A 25,961-nucleotide genomic window follows, 5' to 3' on the forward strand; every position below is an offset into this window, starting at 1 on the left:
CCTGGGCTTGTTGTGAACAGAAGATGAGGAGATATTCTCCTCCTTTGCTCCTCCTTGCCTCCTGACTACAGCCCCCGTACCACCAGGGCAGGCAGGGCTCTCCACATCACTTCAATCCTAAACACGAGACAGAAGTAGGAGTTAGTACCATGCTGTTAGGGGGTTAGATAACAATTCTGCTGCTTCTGAGTTTCAGTGCAGTGTGGTTTCTCCACCAGCCTTATGAAACCCCTGTGAAGAGCTTGCTTGGCCTCAAGCTGCCTTTCCCTGAGGGTGCCTTGGGGGAAGGGCATGTGGATCTTTCTGGAAGCTGCCTGCCTGGGCCCTGGAGGCAAGACCCAGGTCTGCCAATGGCAAAGGCAGAATCATTACCAGGGGAAGGGGCTTCAGCCCTGCTGGCGGTGGCCCTCGAAACACCCCACACGTTTAATGGGTGATAAACACCAAGTTCCCCCTGGGGCTATCAGTCCCCATGATGGCTTTTCACAGTGACCCACTGGGCCCCCTCAAGTTTCACTGCCAGGAACACCCCGCCGGGGTGCCGGGGGCGGGGGGGCTGCTGAAGGTCGTCAGTGACCGTCCGCACTCCTCAGGAGCCAGCAAGGAGCGCTGAGAGGATGGGGCGGGGGCAGTCACCATAGGGCTGCGGGGGACAGGCGCCTCGATGGGGCTGAGGGGGCGGGTGTGCTGAGGGGGATGGATGCTTCGATGGGACTGTGGGCATGACAGGCTGAGGGAAACGGGCGCCTCGATGGGGCTGGAGGAACTTGGTCTGAACGCGCCGGGTACAGGCGGCGGCGAGTCCCCGGCTCCAGGCACGGCTGACGGGGGCGGAGGCGGCGGGAGCGTCAGCAACCTGCGACCGGGGCGGAAGGAGGTGCTGGGCGGGCTCCGCGTGTGAGGAGAGCCGGGCCGGGTCGGGCCGGGCCTGGGGAGGTAACGGCTCGGGGGCACGGGGAGAGCCGGTGGCAGCCGGGGGGACACGGGGCGCTGGGGCGATGGCGTTCCTCCCCCGCGGAGCCGGCGCCCGCGGCCGTCACGGGTTAACGCTGCTCTCTCGCAGACGAATCCCCCACCTCTCACCCCTTCCCTGTCCAGTCCGTGCTTCTCACTCTCCCGCAGCTGAGGTTCCCGGGTCCGCTGGGACGGGCTGAGGAGCTGCTAGGGTGCAGGAGGCGCGTTACCGTCCTCGGGCTACGGAAGGGGGCTGAGGGGGGCCCCGGCACCGGGGTCAGCTCTGAGCGGGGGCAGGGAGCGACTCCCCAGTGTGCGTGTGCCTGGGCGGTGAGGGGGCTGTGCCTACCCCGGCTGTGCCTACCTCGGCTGCAGCCAGGCTTCAGGAGGGGGAAGGGGGTAGCCTGCAGGAGCTCCCTGTGGGATCTGGTCAGGGGAGAGAGGTGTGTGCGTGGGAACACAGAATCGTGTTAGTTGTTTAGTTTGTGAGGCTGCGAGGGATGGCCTGGGGCGTTGGGTTTAGGTCGCTGCAGCCGTGGCAATCCCACAGGAAAGTCCTGACCCCGTGGCAGGGGGGCACCGCCTCAGTTTCCCGCCACTGCCATCCCCCCCATCGCCAATTCCCCCCACAGCGTGTGGCAACAGCGGTGCTGCACCAATCCCCTGCGTGTGCTGCTCCGGGAGAAATGTAACAGTGCGGGAGCCTCTGCACTGCCACGGAATGGGAAGTATTTCAAGTGGTTGTAGCTCACTTTGCTCCTTGACAAGGGGTGAGGCAAAGAAACTTCCAAAATTCCTCACAGATGCCAATTTTACCCCAAGTGTATGAATATAATGTGCCAGGTGAGGTCTGAGCCTGAGAGATGTGTCACTTGGGATGTCAGTGTGCATTGACATGGATGGACTTGCTGGACTTGGTGATCTTAAAGGTTCCCTTCCAGCCTTGATGATTCTGTGATTCACTTCTGTGACAATTAGCTATGGTAAGTGTAGTGGCTCAAAGGAAGGCAAGGAAGCTGGGAGCCAGTTGGTGTAATCATAGGGAGAGTTCAGTCAGTGTTCCTGCAGGCCTTCTGCAGGAATGTTCTTTTGCACATGGGTGTAAGTGCAGTAAATACTGTGAAAGAAATGGCTTCCATTTGAGGTCCTTTCAAATGACACTTATGAGAGCTGAAAACTGCACTGCATTAATAGTATCTGGAATGAGAACTATAAGTATCATTTATGAAAGATTAAGACGTGAACATAATCATAAGGTGTAAGCTATAAAACACAGCATTTGTTCTGTCTCACAAAGTCCTTTATGTATACATTTCTGAATTCATGGGATGCCTTTTTTGCTATTTCACCATATGTCCAGACAAGCCTCTTCTGCCTTGGCATCTGAACACCTTACGCAATAAGCATGTCATAAACTTTGGAAGTTTCGGCCACAAGCACATCTGTTTTATCAACCTCAGTGAGTTCAGTGGAAAAATTACAAATCTAGCTTCTTAACAGCAAATTGAGGTACATGGAGTTCTGGTCAGCAAAACCAGACTACAATTTGAGAACTGAACGTTTTTAATTAAAATGGTGAAGCAGGACCAAATTGTTAAATATTCAGTACAAAAGTACTGCAATTCAGTAATTATTCTGAAACGAAAAGTAACGCTGCTTTTAATTCTGCCAGGGATGATGTACCAAAAATCTGACTTTCAAAGCCTTCTGGCATAGGCTTTAATTTCTAACTTTGGGATCCCTATTACTTCATTAAACAATTCTTGCATGAACTGATCAACCTGTAGCTTAGATAGTTAGCTGCGTTATCTGAAAGGCAACTTCAGGTTTCATTGTAAGCTGCCTTCTGATTTCTAGATTGTCTTCTCAAAGCCATCAAAATTTAATTGTAATTCTCTAAAACAGCCCTGAGACCACGGGGCTGAAGTGATTCAGCTGTTTGCATTAGCTTGCAAATGGTTGTTTACATTTAGTTGTAGCGGATATCACTTCCCAGACAATTACTTGGCACCCCCAATAGCAAATTAAAGGCCACAATTTTTTTTTTCCATGTAGTTAGTCAAGTGTATGCATAAATTAATGCCTTTAGCCTATCTCTAAACGTTCATTTGGAAAACTTTCAAGTATACTTTTGTTAGTGTTCCTAATAGCTGGTGATTGAGGTCCAGGCAAGTAGCAGAATGTCTTTGTGTTGTAAATCACCAAGAAATAAGCAAGAAGATGGGAATAGAAGTTACTACTTAATAACATGCTCTGAGTGCTCATGAACTGTAATTGAGCAGGATGCTGAAATTGGTGGTAACCTGCAGTAGCATTGTGGAGCAGGCTGAGTAAATAATGATGTATTTCTCGGTTTTTCTTTAAAATGTGCCATAAACCAGGAAAAATACTTGTTATGTTCAAATCTGTGGGATATTTCCATTGATTGTAATTGGATCAAGAGTACAGTGGATGCAGGTCTCTGAACTTCCTGGAGCTCTCTTGCTAACGTCTTATTTGCACAGTGGGGTTTTGTTCTGTATTGGAGAAAATAAAATTACTTGGGTTTATGTCTGTAGGTTCAGCTCCATTGTGGTCCTGTGAAATTATCCTGACATATTTATTCTTCTCTAGGTGACAATCATCAGTCAGCAACAAGACTGTCACAATGAGTTTTGTTGAATACAGAGATACGATAAAGGATGGTGACACAGCTATTGTGTTCTTGGGCCACGAGTCCATGTTTCCTGTGAAAGTCCAGCATGGAACTGTAACACAGACTAAGTATGGGGTCATCAGGCATTCCACAGACCTCATAGGCAAGAAGTATGGCTCCAAAGTGACCTGCAGTAAAGGAGGATGGGTGTTCATTCTTCATCCAACTCCAGAACTGTGGACCATGAATCTCCCGCACAGGACGCAGATTCTGTATTCCACTGACATCTCTCTAATCACCATGATGTTGGAACTGAAGCCAGGCTCCATAGTATGTGAATCAGGTAACAATTACTATGTTGAAATCCTTTATTAGGAACTAACACCAACACTTTCATGAAAAAACAGGATTTTCTTTGTATTTTGCAAAAAGTTGCACTTTTTTTCAACTGTGATACAATTCTCCCTGCCCACATGTTGAAGAATTCTGTTTCGTGTGCACATGTTATCAGCTGCTGTTTCTTCAAAAATTGATGTTGTCATGTATGGCTATACCTCTCAGCATGTGTTTGGTTAATTCATCTTCTTAGAAGAAATACGTAAACATTTTCATTTCGCTTGTCTAAAACTGTTGTTAAGTACTTAAAAAATATTTTTAAATACATGATTTGAATCAAGATTCCAGCTTTGAATTTGCAGTTCAGAGAACATAGTTGAGATAATCTGGTGAAAGAGACTCTGGTGATAGGGTGCTGAACTAATAAGAGAAATAAATTGGCAGTATTTATATATATTTGCCATGTAAGTACATGAATTTCATTCTTCTCTTCCCAAGTGTAATCTACTTGTAGCACCACAACCTTATGCAAAATCCCTGATATAATACAATGGATGATGTGTTCACCACAGGGCTGTGTTTTGTTTCTAAACTTGGTTTAATTTATTACACCTTTTGTGATTTTGCTTGATACGGAAGTAAGGAGTGAAATTCAATATAAATGATTTCTTGGTTACATAAAGTTTATAATGTCTTCATAACTATTACTACAGGCACTGTGAGGCTTGCTTGATTTGAGTGAATCTCGGTGGTTTGGAGAAATAGGAACTGAGGTAGTTTGCCCTTGTTTTTTCTGGCTGAGCATTTTTATGAAGCAGTTTCATACACTTCTCAAGCCTAGATATGGCAAAGGACCAGTATGACAGGACTGTGATGCACTGTACTTTCTTGCGCTTACCATTTACTGTTCCCACTCATGCATAATTTTGGGCAGCTTTTCAGGCATAATGACCACTTTCCAGCACAACTGAAACACCACTTATCTCTGCATCCAGTTTCACCCATTAAGAACCAGGCAGTGCGTTGAGCTGCCTGCTGTACAGCAGCACTTGAAGCAGGCAAAGCCCTGTGCAGAAGCCTCTGATACTCTGAAAACGGTTGGGTCCTATGAGTTTGTAGTTTGGTTTGTAGGATGATTAGACATTTTTAGTTTTGTCATGGCAAGTTGCTGTATTCATCAGCTCTTCCCCTCCTGCTATGTTTAGACAGGATGGGAAAAATAAATAACAAATTATTGGGGCGGGGGGGGGAATTTTAATTGCTCCATGTCCTGTCTCACTTGGAGTAGTCAAACATACAGAGCTGTACATAAAATATTTTCAATAATGTCAAAGGTGCCTAGAGAGGATGAAAATGTTTAATCTCTTGCTTATCTAAACAGCTAAGAAATGGAAACACTCCATTTCCAAAAATGTTGTGAGTCAAAAGTCGTAGCCACAAACAATCCTTTTTGCCTAATGGGAAACTGTCACCAGGTTCATTTTAATGCCTGTACTATCAATGTATTGCAACTTCAGCTTTCTAGGCAAAGTGAACAGTTTTACTGCTGTATTTATGCTTGTATTGCTTGCAAGGTTCACTGTCCACAAAGAAAGGAAAGAAGAAAGAGTACTGCAACAAATCCGTCTGGCTAACCTTGAAGCAAGAGAGCTTACTGCAGATTTACTTTGAATTAAAAACTTGACAGGTGTTGACTGGAGCCTCCGGTGTGGTGATGTAGCCTGCTTTGGTGCCATCCTAAATTCGGTGGTATTTGGTGATCCAAAATCATTAGCTCTAAATTAACCTTTTGTGGGCTAGACAGAGCCAGCCCAGTGATGATGAGTAGAACGACAGGAAATCTGGTCTAGTAAGACTCTTGAGTCTGCTTCCTGCTGGTGCTGGGTTTAGGTGTATTTTGAGCATTAATTAGCACAGAGGTCTGTCCTTTTTATTATTTGGACTTACATACACAGTTGCTGTACTGACTGGCAAAGCAGGCTCTGTAAAAAAAGCTGGGCTCTTTTCCTCTTGTCTTACTAACTCGACTGTGGAAGTGTGTCCTGTATTAGCCTTTGTAAGCAAGCAGAATTTTGAATTAGTCTCCACAACTGTGAGAAGAAATGATTGAAAAAGTAAGATGAAATACCCTCTGTGTCATGTGAAAATGTTGTGAATATAAATGATACTCTGCATGTGATAATAAAAATGGAGTAGAGTAACCAGAAGGCTTGATTTTATATCACTTTAATCATATAGTTTAAATTGATTAGTCATGATTTGTCCTAGAAGATACAAACATATTAATACAATTTTTGCTATTTTTAATCCTCTCTAATAAACACATAAAGAACAAGTTTGTCAGCAGTACATGCATAATTAAAATGACCCAGGCATACTCTGTTGAGGAGGCTATAAGGAGGCTCTGCATCTGCCTGATGACATGGAGGTGTAGGAATATGATCCTTTTTCTGTCTTCTGCTAATTTCTAATTTATAAAGGTATGTTGAGTTTTAAAACTGTTAGCACTGTTACTAGAGCTAAGATCTTTTTGAAATACTGGTCCCTGCTCTGAGGAATTCCCCACCTGGATACAGTTTTTAACTGCCCCATCTTTCCAGAACTATGAGACTCAAAATAGCTGCTTAAATTCCTGCTATGAGTAGCCCAATAGTATGAAAATTTCATTCTTGTCAGGTAACTCTAATAATCCCATTTGTGTTTATTGCATGTGCAGCAATGCCTAGATAATGGAAAAGGCTAAATCTTTCACTTTTGTGTCACCCCACTCTCCAAATCTAGTCTTGATGTCAACTTCCCAGGCTAGGCTCCCTGTAGGATAATATTTCCATTTGACAGCTGATTTTGAGGAGTTTACATTTATTTTTGATACTACCTGGGAACCAATATGAAACCTTTCAAATATTTTTTCCAAAAAAAAGTCCCTTCTTTCCAGTCCCCACACATCAAAGCTTTTTTACTGTCCTCTCTCCATGGTGAGACATAAGAGTGACTGTCCTAATAGTACAGCATGTGAAACCTCATTTAATCTGATAAATCTCAAAAATATTTTGGCTTTGATGGAGCAGAGTATTTAGACAAAACGTAATTTAGTCAAAAGTACTTTAACCACCATCCCAGTGATCCTTCAGCATTCACAAAATTGGACTCACATGAGCAAAAATGTTAATTGGATTTTTTTGTTTCCCTTCAGCTAAATCCCAAATTAAAAATTGCTAAACCCTATTCATTGCCACACAGCAATGGGTTTCTGAGCTCAGGGACTGGATTTCTGAAGGCTGAGAGCGGTGTTCTGGCTCCTCATGGTTTCTCAGAGAAGGAGTAACAGGAGCTCCCACCCAGCCTTACACTAGAGCTTCTCAAAAACAATTACGAAATTTTCAAACTCACAGCCTGGGTATAGATTTTGTCAAAGAGTACACTCATAAAAAAGTAATGAGGACTTAATGATTAATGGATACTTAATAAATGTTTCAGAGTTTATTGTGGAGTCCCAGCAAGTCAGCCTTATGCTTACGACTCTTCTGAAGTGCTTATAGACTTTTTGACAAATACTGCTCATGTCTTTACAGTTTTTGTGTCATAAGGACATGTAAATTGTTGGCAGCTTTGTTTTTAGTGTACACTACAGACCAAAGTTTGGAAGTATTAATTTGATTCTGGAATGTGCCCAAACTAATTATGTCTGTGTTTTTTAATGTCTCCCTTATCTACCTCTTCGCAGCTGTTCAGGTTAGAGTGAGAGAAGAATTAGAAAACCCGTTCCTTGTATAGCACCTCTTGAAGTATTAGAAAGGCCGACCTCATCAGTACAAATGTCATAAACCACAGTATTCTCTTGCCATACCAAAGCACTGAACTGGTGTTGGGGCCCCCAACAGAGGGGCCAGTAAGAAAGATGGGGATCTATTGGAGCAAGTCCATAGGAGGCCATGAAGATGATTGGGGGGCTGGAGCACCTTCCCCATGGAGACAGGCTGAGAGAGCTGGGGTTGTTCAGCCTGGACAAGAGAAGGCTCCAGTGAGCTCATATAGCACCTTCTAGTACCTAAAGGGGCTGCAAGAGAGCTGGGGAGGGGAAATTTTACAAGGGCATGGAGTGATAGGACAAGGGGTAATAGCTTTAAACTGAAAGAGAGTAGATTTAGATTAGATATTAGGAAGAAGCCCATTACTGTGAGGGTGCTGAGGCCCTGGCACAGGTTGCCCCAGAGAAGCTGTGAATGCCACATCCCTGGAGGTGGTGTAGCCCAGGCTGGATAGGGTTTTGAGCAACCTGGTCTACTGGAAAGATGTCCCTGCCCCAGGCAGATGGGTTGGAACTAGAAACTCTTTAAGGTGTCCTTCAACCCAAACCATTCTATGAGTCTCTGATGATTCTATGAACCAAACTTCTGACCACATGAGGCATCACTGTAATGTATTCAGAGTTGTGGCTGTCATGTAGCTGGTGAGGAATGCCGTTCATACCCTAAAGCCTTTGTTTCCAGACTTTCTGGACTCAACTTTCATCCTGTAATTTCACCTGACCACGAAGCACACTTTTCACACAGCTCTGAACCTAACTATGTTCTTAACACTATTATGTCCATTTTGTAGAATATTCTTCCCTAAAAAATTCAGACTTTTGAATCTATAAGAAAAATTTGAATCTCTAAGAAAAAGTTAATTCTTCACATTCTTTTGTAGGCAGTGCTAGCCTTGAAAACCTCCCTACTATCCTTGCCTCAAGTCCTCTGTCTGGTCAGTGAGCAGAGGCCCTCTCTGATCTCCAGCCTGTTGCCTAAAATGCCTGCTTCAGCATGGTGTCATTGACAGATAGGCAGGAGAGAAGCTAATCTTCTGTAAAGGGAACTTCTTGACTGTAAAGTGAACTTCTTGATTAGCTGTTTTCTCTTTCAACCATCACCTCATCTCCTTGAAATTCTCTCCCCCCTCTCTTCTTCCTTCTCTGTCCATGCACTTCCCGTGTTTTACCTCTGCCACCATGATTCGTGCCCTTGACTATCTTCCCAGTAAGATATTTGGGTTAATTTCCATCAAATTCTTAATATCTTTTCATATATTCATTACAATTCATTATACAAACTTGTCATGTACAGCAAGCAGTCTTCATCTGTTCAGTGTTTCCTGACAGATTTTAGCTGTGGAGTTGTTAGCTCTTTCTCAAGATTAATTTTCCCTTGGTTTTGAGGCTCCTTCCGTTCTCATGGCTGACTCATGACCTATCTTACTATTTGCTAGGGCTAAGTGGCGTAGCTAGGAGACAAATAGAGCAACACTGTGATTGTTTTGTTGTATTTACTCATTTCAGAATATCTTAGGTAGCCAAATTTTGCATCAGAAGCTTAAGTTCTACTAAAATGTTACTAGATATTTTAGAAACCCAGTATTAAATAACACTTTGCATACTTTTCTTTTTTCCCGTTTGCAAGCAATATGAGCCTTTTTATGCACTTAAGAGCTTATTCAGCTTTATTCCAAAATGCTTTTGCTTACATACAGTTGTAAACATCTATAGATCCTAAATGACAATTTGTAGCTCTTTTTTTAAAAAGAAGTACTATGATGAGAAATTTCTAGGGAAGACAAGCTAAGCGATAGCCTGCAAAGAGAAAACGTAGTGGAACACAGAATCAGGTCACTTATATTTATGGCATGGGTAGGATTCCAGGAGATTAGACAAATATCCTTTGCAATAAGGAAACCAGACTAAACAGAAAACAGTGTAAAATGTGCCATGTATTCTGTATCAGTTAAGTGCTGTGCACGATGCTGTGGTGATGCTCAGTCTTGGCAGTATTCTATGCTGAAAGAACATGCTTATTTTTGAACAGCTCAGATGTTGTCCACTGCTACTTTGAGAAGGTGAGAAATTATTTTAACGTGGACATTGCCTCAGGATGGCTGAAGTATGTGGTGGCTTCTCTGTGGAAAACCTGTCACTTGAATAAGCAGAGGGTGAGAAGAACAGATCTGTTGGAGGTCAGGGCAGTCGAGAAGTTTGTCTGATCAATACTTTCTTGTCTGCAAATCAGAAGGAAATATCAGTAGGTGCTGATCTAGAGTGTTTCAATAGGTGTCCACTTGTTAGGACTGAAATCCTAAAACTGCAGTATTCTCTTTGTTTTGGGAGAGGAGCAGAAACACTCTCCTATTGAGAAGGAGAATGTCATGTGCTTGAGCCCAAGAAGAAGGAAAGGATACTGCATCTGTGCAGGGCCATTAGCTACGTAAATCCTGTGGGTTTAACACAGGAGCTTAATTCCTGCCTTTGGACTGAAGTGGAGCCCATTCCTAGTTTACTCTGGGCTGCCCCTGCACAGTGCTGCCTCCTCAGATGTTGAGCTTTGTGTGGCATATTGGGGCCCCTGCGGTGTCTCATTAAATGTCTGCAATGCAGATGTCTGCTTTTTGACTAAGATGTTTGAGATCACAGAACAGTCAATGTGAAAGAGCATCACATTTTCCAAGTGAAAATTAGCAATGACGTAAGTGCTCACCTAGGTGAGCTCTATAGGAGCAGCTGTGCTGTTGTCTTCAGTACAGTTTGAATTGTTGTTGTTTTACCTCTCTTCTGCAGAGTCCATTCATGATTAATGTGCAATAGGTAAGTGGGCATTATCCTGTGGTAGAGAGCAAACGGTTTCTAAGGCTATTTATAGTGCAGGTTGTCAGAAAGGGAGCATCCTGGTGTAAAAATTATAAATTGGTTGTTCTAGTTGTCTTACCTTCTGCTTTCTAGGTCATATCAGGAACACAGGCATTTCACTGCACCTCTATGAGAATGAAAATCTGCTGATGTTCTTCCAGTTCTTGTCTTGGCTCTTCTGATGCAAAACAGTAATTTTTGAGTATCCAGTTTTTTGTTTCATTTGTATACAGGTAATTCAGGTATGCTATTTCTGGTTTGGTAGCATTCTAGTACATGTCTGCAGTGGTATTCCTCATGTTTTGCTGCTGTCCTGACTGATTCTGTATCATGCTAAGGATACCTTTCAATTCCCAAGGAAACCTGTACCTGACTAGAACTTAGTCCAAACTGGTGCCTAAGACTCTTTGAGTCCTATTTTGCTTTTTTTCAGTAGTGATTTTGAAATAAGGACAAAGAGAAATTGAGAAGGTGGCAGGAGGACAGAAATGTTGAATGTTGCAGATTTGCAGGGAAGAAGGTGAATAAAAACATTAATTTCCCCTTTTACAATATCACAAAAACATAGGGTTGAACCCCCTGCCTTGGGTAGACAGTGCTGATTGGGCTTTAGAGCTTGTGGCAGGTATGGACTCATGCCAGACTCTCACATTAATGGATCACATCGAATGTGCTGATCTATTGGGCACATGAAAGTTAAGGGTCATCATCATGTCACAGGTTCAGAATATGTTTTTAAAGAGAGACTTTACAATGGTGGGTGATTCATAACCATCTTGTTCCTTGTTTCCTGCAGTTTTGAGAGTGTTGTTACAGAGGCAGCATCTTCAGAAATACTCCCATTAATAATAATAATGTGATAGAATTTGATATGTTAAAATGTGATACATGTGTATTGTTCTCATGTTTGTGGTAGTCAGTCAACAATAAATACTTCCTGGCAACCTTGTTTAACAAAAGCTCTGTCTGTAATACGCCTGCAAGTGGTGACTCCCAACATCCTGGTTTTAGTTCAGGGTTTGGCTTGGAGTGTTTGTGAATAAAAGAAGAGTATCAGAAAAGAAGCCAAAAAACTTAATGGGTTTTCCTATGGAGGAGACAAATGGTATCTTCTGTGGTATTTTCAAGAGCAGAATTAAAAGGAAAGTGATTAAAAATGTAAAAGAATATGAACAAGGAAACTGGATACATGTGCAAGCTGCCTTCCTCTTCTGCTTACAGCCCAGCTGTGCTGACAGGCCTCCTGTTCACTCCTTTAGATCAGCAGAGAGAGATGTGCAGCACTACGCATTTGAGAGGTTAAAACAATTAAATTCTCTCATTTTACAATAGTTCTCAGTTGTGTAATCCTCTCTTTTGGCATGAAATGTAAAAGCAGAGTTTCAGTCTTTAGCATCCTGTGAGTAATAGCTCCCTGCTTTTTGTCATTAAAAACATATGAATGGACTAATTCTTTGCTATGCAGATATATCATTGAATTTTCACAACCACATGGCTGCTGTGCTACCATTAGTCCTTTGACCAGGGAAAAGTTCATGTTGACACTTCAGTCCTACAAGTGCCATGACAGGGTAATTTTTGATGTATGCACATGTAGGTGTGTTTTGCTTTTTCTTTGTTTTATTTTAATACTACCTTGAATACCTGTATTTTCACTTTACTAAATACATATGTGTAAAAGTTTCTCTCTTCTCTTGGACCTCTCTGAAGCCAGTGCTAAAATCTGTAGGTCCCCCCCCACCTCTAATCTGCCCTGCTGAAGCTGCAGGGGGGTGCCAGGTTGCCCGCTGGGTCAGAGCCCTCTCAGAGGGAAGCAGAGGAGCAGTGCTGATTCCACAGTACAGCCGCTTGATCCGGTGGCAAACATGGGCCTGAGCTCTGTTTACAGTCTGAATGTCTCCCCTTTCAGAGATGTCAGATTAAATACAGTGCCATAACAGTGTTCCTCCCATTAATGTGACTAGAGGGCAAGAACCTGGGATCTGCCAGTGAACTTGGACTTCCTGTATGATTATGGAAAGGACTGTGCCAATTAAGCGGCTGTGACAGCCCCTGTGCCCCCTAATTAATTTCCTTGCTACTTGTTTCTGAGCTGCTGTACTTCAGATTCTGTCCTTTGTAAGTTCTTCAATATTTATGTTAGCTGAAAGAACTTGCCTCAGGCTGAACAGTTATTGAAAATAGCTAGAAATTGATTTTATTTCTACAGGAGAAATGTGTTCCAAGCACAGAATTATGAATCAATAAACAGATAATTTGGGGTTGCTGTGGAATTTTGAATTTGGGGGGTTACTCTGTTAAATGCCACTTGAGTGAGCAATTTGCAATGGGAATTGGTATATGGGTGTTTTCTTCAGTGAAAATGTTCATTATTAGTCATTCATCTATTTAATATGCCAGCGGATCATTTAAAGTAAGTTTCCTAAATTATCAAACTAAAACAAGGAAAAAAAATCTTTGTCTTGTTAGTCCCTGTTTGTATGTGGTAATTGTAGTTACTTACAATTTTGTGGTATATTTTGTTAGACTAAGTTAAGCTTGTGTAGGTGTGTATGTGTGTAAGTGACCTGTGAAAGCAGGTGCTTGATCAGTGTGGCTGCAAGGAGCCAAGAGGCCTTAGTTTTGGGTAATTCCAGTGGGAGTTGAGGATGTCTCTTAAGAGATCTGTGCAAAGCAAACTGTATACTGACAGCCATTTATTTGCATGGATATTAATAGGATTTTCAAGCACGGACCCTTGCCAACATCTTTTCTTTGTTTAGTGAAGTATAAGGTTTTGAAAATCCATTAAAATTTGCCTTAATCTCTTTTCACCCCAGAAGAGTCTGACACTTCGAAAAAAACCTCTCCAGTTAATTTCCCTGAATTTTTCCTGTTGCATTTACTTCCTCGTGTTCTCTAGAGGCAGTTGTTACAGCTATAGCTGACCCTTGGCATTAGTTTCCTACTCCGGGGAGATAGGACAGATCCTGGGTTTGCCAGATTTTTTCATGAATGCTTTGAGGACTCAGAAGACTGTTTCCTAGGTCACCTAAGTCCCTCTCTCCTTGTGAAGGAGGGACTGTTCTCTTTCAGGAGCTGAACCAGTGGTTTGTGCTCATTTGAATTTTGAACAAGTGTTCCAAGCAGGAAGACTAATGGAGAAGACTTTTGTTCTGGTGTTTGGCACTGACAAACTCAATTTCATGAGCTGTTTGTCTTTTCTAGGTACAGGCAGTGGGTCCCTCTCCCATGCTCTCATCCGGACAGTGGCTCCCACTGGGCACCTGTACACAGTGGAGTTCCACCAACAAAGGGCCGAGAAGGCGCGGGAGGAGTTTCGGGAGCATGGGGTGGAGCACCTGGTCACCGTGACCAACCAGGATGTCTGCAAAAATGGCTTTGGGGTCTCAAACGTTGCAGATGCTGTGTTCCTAGATATTCCATCTCCATGGGAAGCCATAGGACATGCAAAGTCAGCATTAAAAGCTGAAGGTAACTGCGTTTTTCTCTTTCTGTTCAGGAAGCACTGTGCACACATCTCTGCCTTTGAGCCATACGCTAGATGTGCTCCCTTCTTTTGTGTGATCACTGTTCTCAATGTCAGTCTCTAGGCATTTCTAAGGCTGTAAAACCTTCAAAAGGCATCTTCAATTTACAGTGGAAGATTTGAAAGGAGAAGAACAATTTTTTCCTACAGGCCCATGTGAGCTGCTACAATTAGCATGGGCAGTTTATAAAAACTCCTTTGAACCTTTGTCAAGTTCCATAGTGGTCAATACCACTGCATTTTGGTAGATCTGAGGTGTGTGGGAAGCAGAAGTAACAACAAATGCTGAAAGCAAATTTCTTTGGCAATTCAGTGGAAAGGTGTTTGTATAAAAGGTGTTCAGCCTCAGTTCATATCCATCATTGCAGATTTGTACCTATTTAACAGAGCACCCCAGTGGTAATGTTAAAAAAATGTGGTTACACTTAAATATGCTTGCTAGTTTATGTCCTAAATCTTTGTGGTTGGAGCTAGTGAGAAGTTTGCCATTGGATGCAGTGGGAATGGAACATAAAGGATATTCTATTTTATGCCAGTTACTCTGGGATTGTGACAGCAAGTGAGAACTGCTGTTGAGGTTTTGCACAGATTTCATCACTTTATTATACATCTTTTCCCCATTGGAAAATAAGCTTCAGTGAATAAATAATTCTTTTATCCTGGAATAAGTTTTCCTCTAATTAATGTCATAATAGTATGGATCTGAAATAACTTTTGCCAAATTGCTTCCATCTACAAAAGTGACTTTTCTAATCAAGAAAGCATGGTGTGCTGAACAGTGCCCATGCAGGGACATGAGTTTAAAAAAACTCAATTACATGCTAAGGCCCAGTTCTTTGTTAAAATATATAATCACAGGCTGGACTTCAAGTGAATCACTAAGTCGTCTTGAAATCACAGGATTTAAGCTTGTTCTTTAAGGTCACTGAATGTGCACTGCCTTGCTGAGTCAGGACCAGCCCCGCTGTTAGGCTACCTCAGCTACTACTGAAAATTTTCTAGAAAGCTTTGTGATACCCACATAACACACTTTCTTTAAAAAGTGAATAAATAGAGTGAGCCTTGTTAGCACTCTGTACCTGCAGTGGTTACAGCTCAATTTGTAGCAGCTTTCCAGTGTGTCCTAAGGGGGGAAAAAAAATCACTGCACTGTACGATGCCCTTCCCATGCTCAAATTATCTAATCTAGTGAGCGCAACACTCAGCTGACTTCCCAGCTTAGAAGGCGCTGCATTGCGCAGTCCAATTTGAATTATTTAAGTGGTGCATGCTTAGAATACTAAGCAGGGCTGCTTGAACAGTTCCAGGTTTTGAATCCTCGTCTCACTCGAGCATTTGAAATCCTAGAAAATGTATTATAGTCCCAAACTGGCCATACCATCTGGCTATACTTTTCTGTGCTATGCTACAAGGTTACATCTGCTTAGGCAGTATAAATAAGACTTCAAAATCCCACATTTCTGTGTTTGTGAAGTGGCGTCATTCACTTTATGAACCACTCAAAAGGCAAAGTTGCTGATCCTTGCTGCAGTTTTTGCTGCAAACAGCCTCCCATGTCTGAGGTCTAGTCCGGGTCTAAGGCTCCTCTCTTGGCCAACTTGGTACCTGACTAACTGGGGGAATTTTTTTAAGTTTTGCTATTTTGCATTTAAACAAAAACTGTTTTTCATATAAAATATAATTGATTGTAGTAGTAATATGTACAAACTTACACACTTTCCTGTTTTATTCATGTGGGTAGTTTTGTTACGGTTTTTTTACAGCTGTTAAATCTAAAATATGACAGAAGGTTATCTGTAACTGCTTGCCTTTCCCTACCACAGGCAGATAATTTAACAGTGCTCCTTTGTTTTGTTTTGACAGAGTTAAAGCTCTTCTGCAGTACAGCTTGTGTACATTCTGCTGTTATTCAACCCCTTTCCGAGGGTTGAGGGTTCCTGTAGTGAAAAAGCATCACTGCAGGACATGAGTCGTTCCACTCTTTTCTGTCCACACCCTCTCAGATCTGGATAGGGTCACATGTGAACCGTTCACACTGTGGGTTTTGTTGTGATGTGCCCTGCAAATATCACAGCCAGCAAATATAATGCCACATAGTGGTAATTTAGTCCCTGAAGTCTTAAGGTATTTTGAATTAAATCAGAACTAAGCAAATTCAATACATAGTGTTAGGTGCTCTCTTCCTTTAAACCACAATACTAGTGATAGAGAGTTCAGCTGAGACAGTATGGGAGAGTTTTCAACCTTAACAAAACCTTATCAGATCAGTGTTTTCTCTCCTGCTTTAGCTCAAGGTCCTGAATAGTTGCAGCTCCTGGTAGGCTGAGTGTTAATGATCCTCTTTACAGAGTACAATTATCACTCAAGTTATGCCTTGCAGTATGCTGTAAATACACTACTTACAGCAGCTTGGCCTCCCATTTAAAGCACGGCCAACCTCTGAAGAGCTGAAAGAATAAAATGGCACAGTAGGTTTGTGACTAGAAGGTTCTTGTTCTCTGGTGATGCTCTCTGCCCACGTTCAGGTTTGCATCTCAGCTGCATCCTTTTGTGCTGATGTCACCAGTCACAGTTCCAGCAGAAACGCTGCTTGAAGGATCTCTGAGGCACTGCTGCACTGCAGAACTTCCTTTCATTTCCAGACCTGCACTGTTTTTCTTCTGCAGCATCTGCTGATTAATGCTTTTCTGTAGTCATAGCTGCTGTTCCCAATATCTGACCTTGGTAGTTTTTGCAAAGTTGATGTTAACCCCTTCTGGCTAAATTTTTAAACATTAAGAAAATGAAAAAATTGTGAGGTAACAAAAATATCCTCAATATTCTACCATTCTTAAATGCCCTGAAACTTTTGACTCACAGTCATCTCACAGCTGAATACTGTAGTGCTTTGAATATAATTCTGCACCCACCTACTCTACTCTCATAAATACTGTCTATTTCTTCCAAAGCTGTGGAAGATGAGGGAGAAACCCACTGGTACAATAATTTTCATACAGATTTTAAATTTTCAGGTAGGGGGATGGAAAATTACAGCCATATATTAGGTTGGATTAGCCTCTTGCATTTTAAGTTGCTCCTTGTGGTGTTTAACACTCTGAGTCACAAAATTATTAAAACCACCTCTCTTTTACTTCCTTTCTTTAAAGATTTTACTCTTAAATTCAGATTTTCCATTCCCTCTTGAGCATTATAAAGCCCCTAGATAATGAGTTTGTCGAATTTTGATCCTTTAAATAACACCTGAGTCAGGTAATACGGTGCTGTCACTTCTCCCCCCAAAACTCTGCAGGTAAAGTTCACTTTGAACATCTCTCTCTTTGGGCTTCTGCAATTCCATGTCCATGTAGGAAGTCCCACTGGCTATTTTTCTTGAGCTTCAGAGGTTATTCATGGTCCTATTTTTAAACCACTGAGGTGTGGCTTTGAGGAGCAAATCCCTGGCCACAGCTCTCACCCGTGTGGTATCTGGGTAGGGTTTAATCCCACTGAGAGCACCTAGAGTGACATCGAGGCTGATGTTTTTCAGGCTTGGGCTGCCTCAGGAACACACAGGGAATGTGTTGGGGCAGGAAGGGGAGCCTGACAGTCTAGCATGCTGTCATTCTCCACCCGTGAGAGTGGTACTCCAGTTGGTGGGAACATTTCTCGTGTCCCCAAGATATTGTTTTGGAATAAATGGATGAAGCAATAAATGCTTCCTAAAATGTCAGCACCAGCCTTTGCTAGTGTAGCACATGCTTTGATTTGAAGGAGAATTAACTCAAAGTGAGGTTAAAGATCCACAAACTAAAAATTGAAGCATATCCCCTCAACATTGAGAGGCCATCTGGTCTAGTGCAGAGCTGTCCCCCTGGGATCTAGGACCAGGTGCTAACGCACAAAGTAGCTTCATCTGTTTGCCAAGCAGTGGCTGTTTGCTGAGCCAGCCCCAGTTGTTGAATCTCGTGTGAGGGCATTGCCCTGGCTTGGGTCTGTCAGGTGCACACAATGGGCCTGGCCTGAAGTACAAGTGATTCTTTCACTTTTAGAGAGTCAAGCAGAAGGATTCCTGTATCAAAATCCTTGCTGTGGAATGCCAGCCAAAGCTACTGGGTTTTACAGAGTTTGAAGGAAGTCGTTCGAGATGAAAGGATCCTTAAAGAAAGGATCCTTAAAGTTGTTAGGTTTTCTTCCCCGGTATGGAGCCAACTGATTTTTTAATTTCCTTGTTACATGCTTTTACCAGCCTATAATAATGAGCAGGAATAAATTCCTTTTGAATGATGCACCTACAAGTGCAGAGGTTAAGGTCACATTTGCAGAAAATCACATCAAGCTCCTATTAATGAGCTGGCAAGTGATTTGGAGAAAATTCTCTTTTCTGAATCAAGAAACATCCTTTAATTTCTTCCAACAGCCAAATCCTCTAATTTCACTTGTCAGGGAAGCTACATCAAATCGCCCACGAGCACACACACTTAAAGGACATTCTGTCCCCTTTTGCAGAGACAGTATTTTTAGTGTCCTACTAGCACAGAGTAAATGCCACAGTGATGCTGCTCAGTGACTCTCCTGCCTCACCCCTACACAAAGATAATGCCTGTGTGGTTTTTTTTTTCTTCCTTGAGATCTTTGTAACGTAATCTTCCAGTTACGACAATGCAGTGAAGGCACAAAACCTAAGCTGTGTTCTTTTGCCAGAGGTAAAAATGCTGTTCTGTATTCTTTTTGTCACAGAATCATTCTAAAATTACTGGCCCTTTTCCCTAAAACTTAATGGTGCTGCGCTACATGTGTTCTTTTTGCATCTTCTGAATAATACTGGGATGATGAAAGAACCTGTCAGAGCACTTGTGACACGTACAATAACCTACACAAGTGAGAGCACATTTCTTGGACATGTTTTCTATATCATTGGAGTTCTTGTCAATTTGGTGGCACTGAGATTTTCCACACTTGAAAGCTAATGCTCTTACTGGCTAAATAGAGCTGGTAGAGATGTTAGTCCTTGCTCAGACAAACCAGAAACAAAATTGTTTGTTGGAGTTGCACAGGAACTTTCTGGCAATTTCGGAGGCACTGGCCTCTTGTAGAGATGCAATGGTGTGTCCCTCAATTACCAATTAGATACAGGCTGTTGAAATGTGCAGTGCTATATGGATGAAAATCTTCTATTTCCTCCTTCCCTTAAGCTCGCTTTTCTAATCATTCCAGTCTGAATTGTACTTCCATTTTCATATCCTCTCGACTCTGTTGCTGGTTACAATGACTGCCAGGACTATGTGGGCTTGTTCCAGGCTATGGATTCAGGATATTTAACCTCTCCATTGAATGCTTCAAACTAACTCCCTGTAAAATTGAAGGTAGCAAGAAGCTTAAGTCTTTCATAGAGTCTCATTATTCTCTTCTCCTCAACTGTAGCACTTGTCAGATGCATTATACATGAATAAACACATTTTTAGACAGCTCTTCAGATCAAAAAGCTCACACAGCTTCCCAATGTGAACAGGATTAATCTCTCATAATTACTATATCAATTTATGATGACACACAGATCTCATTAACCAAATATAGGAACGGTAGCTTTCCTAAAAGGAGAGCTCTGAGAAATCACAAACCCAATTTGTACAAAAAAGTTTCCATTCAGATGTTTCCACTGCTCTCTAGTCTAGTCCACCCCTTTGTGATCCACAAACAGAGCAACGTGCCCTAGCAAGGAGAGGAAAGGGAGGGAGTTCAGGTCTTTTCTTCATTCACTAAGGAATCCTTGGCATGGCAAGACAAAGTAATGCATATTCAAGTCCTTTAAGCCCTAAAAGCCTCTTGGTGTCTAAAGGACAAGAGGGCTCTCAAAGAATTTGAGAACTGTGAATGCTGAAATTTAGATTTATATCTGTTTGGTGATTGTGACAGAAGGGGTGTTGCCTAGCTGGTAGTCCAGCTGGGTACAGAGGGCAGTCCACAGTGTGCAGAATTCAGAAGCATCTGCTCTGTTAAAGATGACAGTGTCTCTGCTCCTAGGACAGATGAGCATGTCCTTCTGAGTGCTGGTTTTCTACTCTTTTTTTTGCTGGTCTAAACACACCATAGGAATTGAAACTTCCCAAATGTTTCTATTTTAGACAGCCTCTTACAGTCTGGAACTGCAATTTCATTTTTGCCTTCCAACGTTTTGCTAATTGTAGCTTTCCAATCTTCTCTCCTAATATCTGCTTAATCAAATAATTCCAGCCTGTAATGCAAGTCAGATCTGCCTGCCTGATGGTGTGTACAGAAAGAAGCAGAGGGGACCCCTCTCCCACTTGTTAGGATCTCTAAGAACAGATGCTTGATGGATTTGCTTCTAAGCCCTTCGTAGGTATATTTATTTGGGAGGGATGTATAAAAATAATGAGAACAATAGGCATGAAAGGGGGAAAAAACAAAATTGGCAGATCTACTAAAACCCATTGGATGGTCTCACTTAGATGTAATACCAGCAGTTCACTGTTTTCTCTTCTTTCACAGCTGAGAAGCTTCCAGCAGTACAGGAAGTAAAGTAACATTATTTTTTGTGCTTCCCCTCTGGATATTTGCTACTGCAAGCAAGAGCTTTCTTCCTACCAAATGACTTGAAAGCCTGTTTTCTGTAACCCTACTTCCCCCAGCAGTTGTGAGGAGGCAGCCTGATAAATCTTCACCAAGTTTGGTGTTGACGTGCTGTGCTCAGCTGACCAGCCCGAGGCAAGAGGGAGGGTGCTCTGCCTTTAATTGAAGGCTTGACAAGAACCGTAGGTGGCTTTGCAGCTTGTATGGCAACAGCTGTGTGCAGGCTTTGAGTTTCTGACTGTAAATCCAGAGCATGTGAATTCAAAAGCCTAAACATATCTTCAAACCCTTAGAGTCAGAATAAATAAGAACAGACGTACTGTAAATGTAAATATATATTGCTTTTTTATGGCAATATAAAACATCAAAACCAAAAAGCCTGAATGAAGTAGTAGTAAGTCTCTGGTCTCTCGGCAGATTCTTGCTTTGCAGACAAAGAGTTATTGTAAACTGACATTTAGTTAAGTCAGACATTTGTTCAGTATCCTACACAATAAGAATATAAATTCTTTCTTTATAACATGTGTGCATCATAGTAGCTTTCTAATTATGTAACAGATTTTTTTTCCTGAGCTCTTCTGTTTTACATCTACAAGCATGGTAGAAGTGTGTAGTGCTTTGGCCAGAAAAGATTAGCTGTCTGATTCCGGAACATTTTGGTAGTGCTGGCCATCCTGATGACCATACAAATCCAATTTCATGGGAGTTAATAGACTGGCTGTGCAATTAAATCAGCATCAACACACTTGGTTCATAAAGACACATACCAGCATTAATTTTGCAGGTGATTATTAGATTTGGGCTTTAATTGTCACTCCAGGGAATTACTTGTCCAGGGTACTTTGTTCTGAAGATTCATGATAAGAACCCCTTGGTGCAGAGACTTTATTTGAGGACTAAAATTAAATCCCACTTAGTGTATGGTAGATTAATAGTTGTGGAAAGTGTTCTTCCCGAGGCAGTACCCAGCACATCATTGCTGCACAGTAACTAGAGTGCTACAGTGACGCGTTCAGACCTGATGCTTTCTTTTTTTAGAGATCTGACTTTAGAAACGAAAAAGGAAAGAAAGGGGAGTTTGAGATAAAGCAGGCTTCGTGTAGTCCCAGCATTGCCTCTGTTTTTAGCAGGATGCTTTGCTCTGACTTGTACGGGTTCTTTAACTACTTAGATGAACTGGTGTTGGAGGGTTTGACTGGATGAGCCCAGGAGAGGACTGAGAAGGAATGTAAATCAGGTCAGCAGGCATTTTCATCTAATTGTAATAAGTGAAACAATAGCTGAAGCTGCATTGCCCAGTGTTTCTTCCTCCTGCACAAAAGCTTTTCAGGAAGGGCAGTTGCCTCGGGGGACACTGTGTCCTGGGTGAAAGCACATGCCCTGGCTTTATGGCAGACAGTGTCCTTATAATTCTTTGATCTGATTTGGCTGTGGCTTTTCAGAGTAAATCTGAATCATTCTATTCTCAGCTGTTAAGGTGACATTGCATCACTTAGAAAGGTGTAGGGGGCCTATTAATACTCCGTATTCAGAATCAAAAATCAGAACTGTGCACAGACAAGGAGACAAGTGTTAGTTTATCACTTAAAAGTCCTGTCCTAGAGTTTTACAGCATTTACTGTAAGCCTGCATGATGTGATAGCCAGTAAACTTCAATGCTCAGGAGACATGCTAGTCAGCTTGATTAAAAGGGTAAAGCCTTAACAGCACTCCATCTATGGCCTGGAGAGATCCCTTTATTCTGTCCATGCATACCATCATCCTCAGCTAAACACAGCCCCTTTTGTCAGGGGCGTGTGCAGGCACGCTGGGGCTCTAGCCCTGTGCAGTGTGTAAAGAATGACTTCTGGCTTTGTGTACGTGCCAACTGCAGTTTGGTGCCTCAGTCCAGAACACTGGAGAATGATTCCAAAAGAGCCACTGCTCTAAAGGGATCAACTTTAACAGTTTAACTGTGAACAAATGTCGAGGGCAGCATTGGATGTGGAAGATGAATGAAGTTGCTGTTGTTGTTTTTAAAGGGTCTGAAGCATCCTGTAGAGTTGTCCGTGTTTGATTTTGTGCTGACGCTTTAAACCAACAAAGTTGCCTTATGAAGATTTTCTTGAAGAATGTTTTCACTTTGTATAATAATAATTCTATGGGCATCTGGGAGAATTTGAAAAAAAGATGAAAATTGCTTCATTTCGGCTTTTGCCCTCTTTTCCACTACCTGTCTTATTTTGCAGGTGGCCGCATCTGCTCTTTCTCCCCCTGCATTGAACAAGTTCAAAGAACCTGCCTAGCAATGGAAGAATATGGTTTTACAGAAATTAACACCTTGGAAATTCTGCTCCGAGTGTACAATGTAAGGACAATTAGCTTGCAAATCCCTGACCTTGGAAAAGCAGCTGAGGATAATTCTAGCACAGGCTTTGACAGCAACAACCCATCACACCAAGGTAGCCCGTGTGCTAATCTGCAGCAAGGGACTGTGCAGTTCAAGAGTGGCGTGCCACTGAGGGAGGTGGTTGGGCACACTGGGTACCTGACCTTCGCCACCAAGAGCCTGGTGTAGTGCATGCCCAGCTTGTGCAGTCTGGAATGGGTTTTTGTGTGCATTCTGTTTTCATGGCTCTTTTTTGTATGGCATCCAAAGTTTTACTTGTCAGGGAATTCCATATATAGTCAGATTTGGTTGGAATATGCTTTGTTTAAATAGCACACAAGCATTAAGCAGAGCAGCATCAAGGGAATGTTGAAACTCTGGAATGGTGCTCCACTTGCTGTCAGAAAGAAGATAAATTAATAGCGAATGGCCACTCACTGGAATGCGCAGAATTAAGATTTCTCACAAGAGAGCAAAACAAACAACAGACAATTTACAAAGAGTTGGATTTTCCCCTCCTTTTTTTTCTGAATTACTTTCCCGGGTTTATGTTTTTATTTTTTCCTAGCACCACTGGACACTATTTTTAAAATTTCTCTAGTGTCTATGTTGCTCTTAAGAATGTGAAAGTGCCTACTTCCTCCATTTTAGATAAGAAAGTTCCAAGATTATAGGGTTCCCAGCACAACTGTTCACAGAATCAGTGTTTTCTTGGAATAGTGTTCCAGTGGATTATTGGCAGCGCTCAGGAACGCAACCTCTTACTCATTCCAGGCTGGCATCTGCAAATCATTTTGACTACACAGAGGTCAAAGAAGTGTGGTAATCGTTGAATTTAATTTACATTGGTATATTGTGCTCATCAGTTTGTAGCAAAATTTGAACCTGGATCCATACAGTCATGTTCTAATGGAACAACCACTTGCATAGTTGATGAATCCACTGTGAAAATTAACTGAACAGCTGGCTAATATTATCTGAACACCTCTTTGTAAGTGGTGTGGATGAGGTTCCAGTTATTTGGTGGTTTATTTCCATTATGGTATATTGTTTTCCTGCAGCTGAATGACAGAAAGATTGCTTTTGGCAGGATTTCTGTCTCCAAATTACATCAATAATGCAAACTTAGTAAAATCCTCAACCAGCCTTATTAATTAAGTTTTCAGATCATTTACTCTTTGGTCTTCTATACAGAGGTGGGGGGTGTGATGAACTGTTTGAATGCTGGATTACATTTTGTATTTATAGATTAAAATAATTATGCAAATTTATTAAGTTCCTCCTTTTTTTCTTTTTTCCTTATTTAGTAAGTTCACAAATATTTCTCTTCCAGCCACTAGTGCTGCCACTCAAAGCATTTAGCTGTGCCTTGCATTCGGTACCTGAGCATATCGATTGCTGTGCAAGAAAAACAGCCATTCACAAACTGCTGCCTGAACATTTAACCTGATATCCCTCCCCCATTCTTGACAAAAACAAACAAAGCTAAGCTTTTAACGTGTTATAGCAGAACGCTAATCCATAACGGTTTAAAGAGAGCTCAACCGATCACGACAGCAGAGATAAACTGTTGAGCAGATTAAAGGCAGAAAGCAATTCTGTTCAGCTAAATCAGTTATGTAAGTTGGCCTACAACTGCACCATTTCCCCAGAAATTATGGGAAAGTTCCCTTTCTGCTGCTGCTCATGTTCTCCAGGCCATGCAGTAAACTGCCGACGCTGTGTGTGGGTTTGGTGGCTGTGTTAGAATGTGTGTGCATGTGTGTGTGTGTGCACATGTTTGTGTGTGCTGGGATCACCACCAAGCAGCATGGCTCCACTGCTGAGAGACTCCAGAAGAAAGCAGGGGGAATTTCAACCACAAGGTTCTTCTTAACTTCCTTCAAGGTGATCCTCATTCACTAGCAAGGAGGATCCCCAAGGTTCTCCAGGGATAATTCTAGCCCTAAACTTGATTGTTTTTTCCTGACAGACCTTATTTTAAACTAATGTAACATTTAAACAGGACTAAAAAGGAACAAAGTCACGTTTCTGTGCTACAAATAGATGTGGAATGTAAATACCAAAGGAGTCTTCCTGGAGTTAGAAACAAGGCTGATGCCTTTTTGCCTAGAAAGCCCAATTCAAAATTGAATTGAAATAAACCATTGACTTTGCTTGGTCCCATATTGATTTGATCTCTGCTGAGGAAGGGCAAGCATTGCATAAGAGAAGGATTTCATTTCTGTCTTTGCAATATTAAAAAGGCTTCTGTGTTTTTGTTGCCGATGGCAGCCATGGCCAGCAGCACTGCACCACTTCCTGCTGTTGCTTTGTTGTCAGGGTCACAGGGAGGATCCCACACTGTCCAGCGTGGACAGTACTGTGCTGCCAGACCCCCCACTGTTTAATGCTGCTTATGGTCACCTGCGTTCTACATTCTGGCTGCACTCCCTGCCAAAAAGGGTAGATCAGAAAGATGGGTCTTTCCCTCCCCACTGGGGGAATCTGCCTGGGCCATATATTTAGAGACTCATTTCTCCTTTGAATACATTTTAGTCTCCAGTATGGAATAAAATACTTCTTCCTGCCCTGGTGCAGTTCACTCACTTGTTCAGGCTGCACCTTTTCACTCCTGCCATGCACTGGGATCCCTCAGTCATAGACGAGCTCTGGAACACAGCTCTGCACCACAGCCAGGTCCGGTTGTGCCCTGTGCCCTGAAGACTGGCGTGGAGAGCAGGCTGTGACACCTGGCAGCCTACAAGGCAAACGGCAGTGACTAAGATGAGTGACTAAGAAACACTCTGAGCTCTGCTGCTGTTCACAGTTTACCTGTGCTTTAATTAAAGCATCACAGATCTGCATCTCATGTGGTTGTTTCCTGCCTACCTGTTAGCACAACACTCTTCTCTGAAGAAGAGATGCTCATAAATCCTGC

At 42.3% G+C, this 25,961-nt stretch overlaps 1 protein-coding gene across 2 annotated transcripts; it reads left to right on the plus strand.

The window, feature by feature from the left end:
* The first annotated feature begins 716 nt into the window (after nucleotides 1-716).
* On the plus strand, nucleotides 717-24,312 carry TRMT61A (tRNA methyltransferase 61A). Of its 2 annotated transcripts, none has more exons than XM_042048195.1 (4): nucleotides 717-936; nucleotides 3,568-3,932; nucleotides 13,785-14,051; nucleotides 22,902-24,312. In XM_042048195.1, exons 2-4 carry the CDS (start codon nucleotides 3,602-3,604, stop codon nucleotides 23,228-23,230), a joined length of 927 nt encoding a protein of 308 aa, XP_041904129.1. In that variant the 5' UTR covers nucleotides 717-936; nucleotides 3,568-3,601; the 3' UTR covers nucleotides 23,231-24,312. The 2 variants fall into 2 exon arrangements, with proteins under 2 accessions (XP_041904129.1, XP_041904130.1); XM_042048196.1 differs by having other exon boundaries at nucleotides 717-877.
* The last annotated feature ends 1,649 nt before the right edge of the window (nucleotides 24,313-25,961 follow it).

This window comes from Corvus kubaryi, unplaced genomic scaffold, assembly GCF_017639235.1.
Source record: "Corvus kubaryi isolate FWS band 111438036 unplaced genomic scaffold, C.kubaryi_AGA036_p1.0 66, whole genome shotgun sequence".
NCBI classification, from domain to species: domain Eukaryota; kingdom Metazoa; phylum Chordata; class Aves; order Passeriformes; family Corvidae; genus Corvus; species Corvus kubaryi.

Excerpts from the sequence above, each read along its gene's own strand:
- TRMT61A (XM_042048195.1), top strand. The coding sequence starts at position 3,602 with ATGAGTTTTGTTGAATACAGAGATACGATAAAGGATGGTGACACAGCT. Across the intron at positions 3,933-13,784 it reads CTCCATAGTATGTGAATCAG|GTACAGGCAGTGGGTCCCTC; the intron begins GTAACAATTACT and ends TGTCTTTTCTAG. Across the intron at positions 14,052-22,901 it reads GTCAGCATTAAAAGCTGAAG|GTGGCCGCATCTGCTCTTTC; the intron begins GTAACTGCGTTT and ends CTTATTTTGCAG.